The sequence below is a fragment of the Garra rufa genome, chromosome 6, assembly GCF_049309525.1.
Source record: "Garra rufa chromosome 6, GarRuf1.0, whole genome shotgun sequence".
Classification (NCBI taxonomy): Eukaryota; Metazoa; Chordata; class Actinopteri; order Cypriniformes; family Cyprinidae; genus Garra; species Garra rufa.
Window position 1 is genome coordinate 5,662,455 of NC_133366.1, and position 9,856 is coordinate 5,672,310.

Here is a 9,856-nt window from a genome sequence, read left to right on the forward strand (position 1 = left end):
TTTGTGGAGTTGTTGAATCAGATCTTGAGAGGTTTAATGTATTGTTTTATTTGAGTTGATTTCCTCTAAGGCTGTGGTTGAAGTCAGCTGTAGTTCTTGTGTTTCTCTTTCCATTGATGATTCAGCAGGTGTTCATCATTAATGATCAATCATCACATAATGATCTCATTAACTCCAACACTGTGTCAATGCTACTTGAACACTCTGTAGTGTGGAAACACATGAACACTGAGCAGTGCTTGTTTAACACTGGGAATAATTACATAAACCTTACCTGTTTCATTCACGTATCACTGATGCATATGAATCACATTAAGTTTATTAATATGTTTATATTAAAACTATGTAATCCAAATACATGGAAAATTAGCATTTAATTGAATTACATAAAGTTTATTTTTAGACCGAATTATTTTTTTGAGTGTGGGTTACTCATGACTTCCTAAAAGTGAAGCCACTGTGCTGCCATATTGTTTGTTTGTTTTTTTTTTTATTAAGGACAAACGTCTCTAAATGTATCTATCATCACACAATTAATCAGTTATATAATGGCAATGCCAGACAGAGAGAAGTCAGGAAATTAAAGCTTCCTGTCCTCCTTACTCCTAATAATCAGAATATTACTCTTGTTTGCATTGTATTTAATGTCAGCGTCTGAACCATATTCAGAGCAATCCCTCAGTAACTGTTGAAGGTCAGCACTATATGGTCAAAAAAATAATAATAAATAAATCACCAAATCATCCACATACATGAAGTACTTAATGATGGCGTTACCAACCATACAACCTGATCCACAGCTGTTTAACAGCTTCAAAGTCATCCATATAAACATTAAAGAGAAAGCGAGATAGAATGCTTCTCTGTCTAACTCCATTGCATACATTGAGGCACATAGTTACCCCATTTTACATGCACTAGCATAAAACAGCCAGAATTTTCACAAGAGATTTAGAAACTCCTTTATTTAATTTTTTTGCATGATCAAAGGCTTTAGAGGCATCAATAAAACATGAGAACTCTGGAAGTACTACAAATATAAAATAAATCTAAAAGCCATAAATACTGGCTCCACAATATTAGAACAAGTACACAACTCAATGTGCTGAGGGTTCTTACAATTAATATCACAGCATGCAGTTGTGTCTCTCTGTGAATCTCGATTACTCAACATCGTGTCAGATTAGACACAGTATACTCTCCTCAGTTAAGTTAGACCAGTCTATTTTCCCTACACACATTTCAGTGCTCACTGACAAAAAGGTAAGTAAATTACCCAGATTTAAAGCTGTATAGATGCAGTGATCTAACCATGAAAGTATAACTATAAGTGTGTGTAAGTATATAACTATACGTAAACACCAGGGGCCTCATTTATAAAACTTTCTTACGCACTGATTTGATCTTAGAGTGTTCGTACGATCAAATCCACGTCAAAGTACAGATTTATAAAAACCGTCTTTGACGTGGAAAAGTACTTATCTCCACGTCAGATTCCAGCTTGGCGTACGACCGTTTCCTTGTGGTAATGCCTGGTATTGCAGATAGTTCAGCCTCACTATAATTTGATTTCGTGCGCTCCTTTTTACTTGCCATTGTCACAGAGTTTTTGCTTTAGGAATGAGCTCATTTTATATGTTAATTAATTAAGCAGGGCCGTTTCGACGGCGGAACATTCAGCTGCACACAATTCCACGATCATTTGTGATTTATAACCGAATGACTGGCGGACGCATGGATTTCGTGGTACGTTCGTTTTCTCTGAATCGCTCTTACGATCAAATCAGAAAAGTTCTTAGATAAAATCAAGGATGGTTTCTACACAAGTCTTTATAAATGAGGCCCCAGGTGTGAACGAAGAGACCAGACAATGGTGAACTAAAGTGAGCTGTGACAGGTGCATCAACCTATCTTCATAATAAGTGTGAAATAGCCAGAAGAACATCTGGTTACACAATCCTGTTCTCTAAACATCTTGAGTGTATATGTCTAAATTAACTTAAAGAAAAATACATAAATTTCTTTAGATAGTTTTAGTCCAGTAATGTTGTTGTCTTGTAAAGGGACTGATATTTCTGCAACTTTGTGGTGTGTAAATAAAAACAACAAAAAAATAGTGTTAACCACACAAAGCCAGTAGAGCTACAGTATAAGTGCATGTGTTAAAAAAGTTTGTCATTTGGCTGCTGTTGATCTGATGAAGTCACAGCCTTGAACATGATTTGCTCATTTGTTATTGTCAGGTGGTTTAGGGGAGGGACTTTCTCACTCATCAGAGCAGTTGATTGGATAAACATCAGTGTATCACCAGATCTTGAATACTTTTGGCCCATTTTCTCAAAAAGCAGTGTGTTGATATGATAGTAGTTTATGTGTCAAATGGTTGTATTAATATATAAGAGATCTCAGAGCTGACAGACATGAACTAAGAGCCACAAAACTCACATTTTAATAACACATTGTTTTTAAATCAACATTGTTTAGTTTTGATTATTATTGATTTATTTTAATCGTCATCTGTGTATTTGATAGTGCAGCATGTTTTTCATTACCGACATTACCGTAAGGTTTCAAGGTTTCAAGTTTATTTCTGTAACATACTGCATGTTAGTCCTGCTATTCAATCATAATTGATCATTATACTCTGAACTACCGAACTAAATCATAATCGTGCAGCTTCACAATGGACAAAGTATTGTTTTATGGTGTCAAATTGCTCAATATTATCAAATTCTGAAACTAAACACAATTTTACATTAGTTTTAGTCCAGTAATTGTCTAGTTGTTCTTTAGCTGAGGGAGGGACAAAACAAGTGTTAACCACAAATGGTCTGTCATTCTAGAGCTAAAAGTGCATGTGTTAAAACAGTCAGTCATTTGTTTGCTGTTGATCTGATGAGCTTCAACATGGTAAGACAAACACACTCGTACTTCGATGAAAACTGATGATTACTGCTCATATACATGTTTTAACATGGGAGGTGTTAAGAATAGGGTGATGTATGGTGAAAGTTATGATTATAATTGGTGATTAATGCTGTATTATAGATATATTTGATGCTGATGTCGGTCAGAATGGCTCCTCGTCTTCCTCTGATCTTTCTGCTCATGATTCACAGTGAGTTTCTCTTACATTCACATTAGAAACACTAAATAAACACAATTATAATACAGATTTTTTAATTTAAGTCCTCGCAATGAGCAGCAGATGAGCACTTTCTTTTGATCTGTACTCACATATTTCTTTCTAAACAGGAAGTTTGGTGAGAAACTGCAAAGGACATGCAACTGTTATAAATATCTAATAGTCTTTTGCTATTTGCTAGTCAGTGTCAGGTGGTTTAGGAGGAACATGTTCATTGTTCAGAGCATCTGATTGGACAGAATCAGTTTAACACCAGGTTGTCAATATTTTGAGCTCATGGTTGCGGAAGTAAATGTGCGTAAGTTAAATACTTATTTTGTTATAGGAGCTCACTGGCATATAGATGAGCTTAGAGATGTTAGACAAAGTAAAAGTCACATAACTCACAATAAGTTTTTAATAAATCATCATTTTCATTATTTGATAGTGCAGCATGTTGTTCACGGCTGATTTCCTGGTTCTCATTTCACTCCTTTGTCTTTGTGCTTTTATTTCTGTTTTTCTGCAACAAAAGCTGATGATGAACTTCACATCATTTATCGCTCAATAAACTTTGATGAAATTGCATGTAAAGACTTGCTCTTTTAAAGTCATGTGTTCATGGTCTGTTGATGAAACAACATTTTCATCCTGATGAATTGTGTGTTTCAGGGGTTTCTAGTGCTGGTGATTATAGTGTGAGTTACAGTCATTCACACATCTGTGCACTAAAGAACTCATCAGTGATAATGAGCTGCACTTATACATACCCTGCTGTACATCAGATCAAGAAAGTGTTCTGGACCAAAACCTTTGAAAGGGGTAAAAAGTCTCCAGATCTGTTTAATGACACTGAATACAGTCAGAGGCTTCAGTATCTGGGAGATAAACAGCAGAACTGCACCATCAGACTGAGTCACGTGACACAGAAAGATGAACACATGTACTATTTCAGATTCACCACTAATAAACGTGACGAGATTTGGATTGATAACCCAGGAGTGAATCTTACTGTCACAGGTGACTTTCATGGAGTTTGACTCTTCTTCAGTGCATTATGTTGAATAATAATGAGTGTATGACAGCAGCACTAGATATAATGTGTGTGTTGTGTTCAGATCTTCAGGTGGAGTCTCCTGAGAGAGTGACAGAGGGAGATTCAGTCCGTCTGACATGTAAAAGCAGCTGCACTCTGACTGACAGAGCAACATTCATCTGGTACAGAAACTCACAGCCATTAACTGAGAGAAGAGACACAAACAATCAACTCCTGCTGCAGTCAGTCAGAAGAGAGGATGCAGGCAGATATAGCTGTGCTCTACATGGACACACTTACATCTCTCCTGATGTTCATCTCAATGTCACATGTGAGTATAGATTAACTTTTTCTCCTTAAAGTCGTCTTTAAAAAGCTTGTTCAGGACTACATATCTATTGGGCAAAAGAGTAGCAGTTTAGCCAACTCATGATATAAAAGTATTCAACATATGACATAAAATGTAACTAATCAGTGTCCACAAATCTAATCCAATTTTTTTTTTTTTTTTTTTTTTTTTTTATCGCCCCTAATGAGCCAGTGCTAAAATCAAGAGTAGGTCTGAATATAGCAAAGCAGTGTCTTACTAGTAAAATTTTGATGGATGAAAATTGTAATCAAGGTAAAAGCAAACACATTTCAGTATAGTCAAGTGTTTTATAACATGATGCTCGCTGAAGTGTGTTTTGGAGGAGTTTATGAGGATCAGTGGTGTTTATATGAATATCATTTTGAAAGATGAACTGTCCGCTGATGCTGTCGACTCTTATTCAGATCACTGTATTCTACTGTTTAGTCATTCTGAACAGATTTGTATGGTATCTAAATGCAGTCACGTCAAAGCATCTCCATGTGGTCCTGTTTGGTGTTGCACATTGACTTGTAGTTATAAAAGCTGTAAACGTAAAACTTAGTTTTCCCCTCACAATTTCTGCTGTTTGACAGATTATGCATATTTCAGTTCAGATCTGTTTACTTGATCACTGTGCTTCAGATAAAATCAACTGAAACTGTGTCTGTAAATGCGTGAACCAAATTAGAGGAACTAAATAAATGAATGAACTGGAAGCCGGAGTACAAAATTTACAAAATCTATTTTTATAACAACCATGACATTAAAATACAAGAAACCACTTAAAATCAAAATACAAATAAATAATTACCTGAATTAAGATGATATGTAAGAATCGCAGACTGTTTACTTTTTTCTTTAACTTTTACTGCTTAGCAACATACTGGGATGTTTGCTGAAATTGCCCAATTATAACAAACTTCAGCCCTACCTAAAAAATAACACCAACCACCACTGATAAATACTTCATCTGAAACCTTTCAGATCCTCCAGTGAATCCTGTGATCTCCATCAGTCCATCTGGTGAAATAGTGGAGGGAGATTCAGTGACTCTGATCTGCAGCAGTGATTCAAACCCACCTCCAGAAATCAGCTGGTTTAAAGGAGGAACATCTGTAGGATCTGGAAGAATCTACAGCATCTCAAACATCAGCTCTGATCACAGTGGAGAATACAAGTGCAAATCCATCAATAAACATGGAGAGAAAGACTCTGATGCTGTGACTTTAAACGTCATGTGTGAGTTAATGATTCAGTAAATGTTATATTAAATATTCTAATGTAAAATGTATTGTGGTTGTTAATGATATACATTTTTTTTTTTTTTTTTTTTTTAAGATGGACCCAGGAACGTCTCAGTGTCCATAACTGGATCTGCTGAAATATTGGAAGGTGATTCAGTGACTCTGATCTGCAGCAGTGATTCAAACCCACCTGCTCTGAACTTCAGCTGGTTTAAGGAGAATCAAAGCTCATCTGTTGGATCTGGACAGAGTTTCAGTGCACTACAGAGTGGACGCTTCTACTGTGAGGCTCACAATCAACATGGATCTCAGAGATCAGACGCTGTTACTGTCACAGGTGAAGCTTTTATTAACACACTCCTGTATCTTCACATCATTCATCAGTTTGTTAATTATGACGATCTTCCTCTTTCAGTTCATCATGGTGCTGGTATGAATGTGATTGTGATCACAGCGGCATCTGGAGGAGGATTATTCATCATTCTCATCATAATCATAATCATCCTGTTTAAAATGTGAGTTCTATAAAAAAACTGCTGTGATTATACATGTTCACCTTCGTCCTTGTTAAAAATGGCTCATATATGTTTATTATACTTTAAGAACAGCATTCATATGTTCTCTCTATACATTTGTTGATGTGATTATAACAGGAGCAAACAAAAGAATGTTAAAACTGAAGATCTCAATATGGAACCGGTAAATCATTCAAACACAACACAACTTTACAGAAAATTAATCAATCAGCCGTTATCCGATGTTATACTTGGTCTAAAAAGTAAAAAGACCTCCCGCTGTGTGAACTCATTTTTTCTTATTTATTTTCTTGTCTTTCAGAATGATCTCTATTCAGATGCATCACAGAGGGCTTCAGTTCATGACGAGTCTCTTTCTGAAGCTGATACAGTCAATGACGTTCTGTATGCCAGTGTGAAACCCAGCAGATCCAGAGGAAAAACTCCTGAATCCACAGATACTGAGGAGATCCAGTATGCAACTGTCCAACATCACCGAAAGAAAGAGAAAAACAGACCAGAAGACAATGAATGTCAGTATGACAATATAAGAGTTTATTCAAACTGATGCTGCTGTGAGGTGAGAAAATAATAACTTAACCAGCACTAACTTCACCAGCACAGATCGTCTAATCTGAGCTGTAACATCATTGATGTCTTGTTTGTTTGTTTTTTAGGCAATCTGTCGAGTTTAGCCCCAATGGATCAGGAGCTTTAAAAGTTCATTATGTGGAGTCTCCTGGACAAATTACTCTAGGAAACATTAAAAAATCAGGAGCTTTAAAAAAATGATTTTGACGATATGCTTGTCCAAGGAATTCAGAGAGACTATCACAAACAGATCAAGCAAAAGAAAAAAGACAGCCATCGCTGGTCGATTCCACAATCGACCGAAAACTCGAAGCATCAAACAATCCTATTTAAGTTAAGAGAAATTATTTGATTAATTAAAAAGCAGGAGGACATAAATGAATAATGAAACTGCTGGAAGAATTGATTGCTTTGAATAATTTCTATTTTTAATTAAACTCACTGGGGATTGATTTGGAAACATTGAGATTTTAAACTTCCTCTTTTTGCCTTCCTCTTATGAAATGACATGAAATGTAAGTGTAAATATAAGTGTACATGCTATTTTGTTTATCGCTTATGAGTTATTGTTTTAATAAACCGAAACCATCTCAGATGGTGATTTGATTACACCTTTGATTAAAATAAGAGTCTGAGTGATTACTTTTCATAACATATTATCTAAACCTGAAATATTATCAAGTGGTCTGGATCTCACTGAGCAGACGAGGACACTGCTGAGAAATCCACTGAACAACAGCTGAGGCTGATTTCTTTGAAAATAAATAATCTTGCTGGGACTGGTCAAATGTGTTTTGGTTGGTTTGGAGGATTTTGAGCGATAAAGAAATTCAACAAATCTAATGTTCAAACTGTGGAAGATGCATCAGTGATCTACAGCAGCGTCAAATGAGTGATAGAGACCAGCGAACACAAAACCTGTGTTCAACTGCTTACTGAGTGATTGTTGGATAATTGTGTAATAATTTACTAATTTGTTCGAACCGCAATCACTGTAAACATGTTGAATGGCGGTCATTGTGAGCTACACTGAAAAATATGTTCATTCATCCAATTAAAAAAAACAGGTTAGTGGTTTACATCTATATTTTAAAACTTGAGCCAAAGAAAAATGACTTGCACTAAACATTATATGAAAACTATTTTATAAAACCTGGTACGAAAGTATATTTTTATTTTGAAGAAAGTCAATTAATTTTAATTCTATAGTTTTGATCTAAATAAAAAGATATAGATTTAATCAAAACAAAGATTCCCATTTGAGAATGAATATTACAAATTATTTATAATTACTACAACTGACTTCCAGTCACAGCCTTAGATGAAATCAACTGAAATAAAAGACATTAACCTCAGGTTTCACAGACGAGGCTTAAACCTAGTCCCAGACTGAACTGCAAGTCTGAGCTGTTTCAACTAAAAGAAAATTGTACTGACTGATCTTAAAATATATCAGTGCCTTTGATTTGTCTCAAGATACACACCAGTAATGTGTTTTTTTTTTCTAAGGCACGTTTAGAAAAATTACTTAAATGTCTTAATTGAACTACGGCCTAATCCTGGTTTAGTCTAAGCCCTGCTGTAGCCCTAAATCTCAGCAAAGATGGATTAAACAACTCCACACACAGCATTACCAGCTTCATGCATTACTAATCAGGGGTGTGTTCTCCAAATGCAACTTTGGTCACAAGTTCTGTCGTTTCCAACAGAGTTCAACGGACCTTGCAACCAGTGATGATGCTTTTGGGAAACGCACCCAGTTTGACTTTATTTGTCATACAGAAGTTCTTACTGAGAATTAGCAGAGGTTTATTTCCAACCCTGGTAAAACACACCTGAAGCAGCTAATTACTCTCTTATGTAGCACTTGATAAGTACAGACAGCTGTGTTGGAGCAGGGCTGGAACTAAAGTCTTCAGGTAGGTAGATCTCCAGGAACAGGGTTGGGCAGCCCAGGTCTAACATATTACAAACAAAGTCAACTTTATTTAAAATTTATAATTGGAATGCTTTGTCTAATCCCAGACATTATCATGTGATTCACAGGACTGTTTTCATCTGATCTCAGGAATGTGCTGGTGGGTAAAACTGGATCAGGTAAGAGTTCACACACCCTCCTGGACAGAGAGTGTTTTAGCAAGGCTGTTTTACCAGAATCAGTTACTTAATGCTTGTTAGAGAGCGGATCATCTCAGTCATCAACACTGCAGGCCTGTTTGACACGACAATGACAAATCAGACATTAAAGAGTGAAATAGTGAGATGTGTTAAAATGTTTGTTCCTCATGTGTTTATGCTGGTCAATCAGACTGGTGTGAGATTCATAGAGGATGAGAAAAACACAGTGAAATGGATTCAGGAGAACTTTGGGGAAGCAGCTACTCAAAACACCATCATTCTGTTCACTCACGCTGATCGTCTGAGAGGGGAATCATTAGAGGAGTACATCAGAGAGAAGGTTTCTTCAATCAATGGTTGACGGCTGCGGTGGCAGATTTCACTCATTCAACAATCAGGACAGAGACGATCACATTCAGGTCACTGAACTGCTGGAGAAGATTGACAGCATTGCAGAGAGAAAAGAATGGAGGTACTACAGAAATTAAAAGTAAACAAAAAACATGCAATCCAGTAATATTAAACAATCCAGAAAAAAATTTTAAATTCCAGAAAAACAGAAGTCTAATAAGAGTACAAATTGTATTCACTGGTATAATTATGAGAGGCTCCTTTTCTCTCCGTAAGCGGTCCCTGGCCCCAAAAAGTTTGAGAACCCCTGCTCTAATGGACCATCATCCTGTGTGAATCACACGATACAATAATGAAAGATGTCTGCTTACACAATCATGTTCTAAACATCTTCAGTAAATGCATTTAAATTAACTTAAAGAAAAGCATCACTGTTTGTCTGTAGTTTTAGTTCAGTAATGTATTTCTCTTGTTAAGGGAGGGACACTGATATTTCTGCTGATGGACATTAAAACAGTGTTAACC

At 36.0% G+C, this 9,856-nt stretch overlaps 1 protein-coding gene across 1 annotated transcript; it reads left to right on the forward strand.

Annotated features, from left to right (window-relative positions):
- Positions 1 to 3,063: 3,063 nt before the first annotated feature.
- Positions 3,064 to 6,989, forward strand: LOC141336764 (B-cell receptor CD22-like). The gene is made up of 9 exons (XM_073842491.1): positions 3,064 to 3,118; positions 3,797 to 4,144; positions 4,243 to 4,491; positions 5,497 to 5,751; positions 5,851 to 6,093; positions 6,172 to 6,271; positions 6,410 to 6,455; positions 6,594 to 6,804; positions 6,949 to 6,989. The coding sequence occupies exons 1-9, from the start codon at positions 3,064 to 3,066 to the stop codon at positions 6,987 to 6,989; spliced, it is 1,548 nt and encodes a 515-aa protein (XP_073698592.1).
- Positions 6,990 to 9,856: the final 2,867 nt, after the last annotated feature.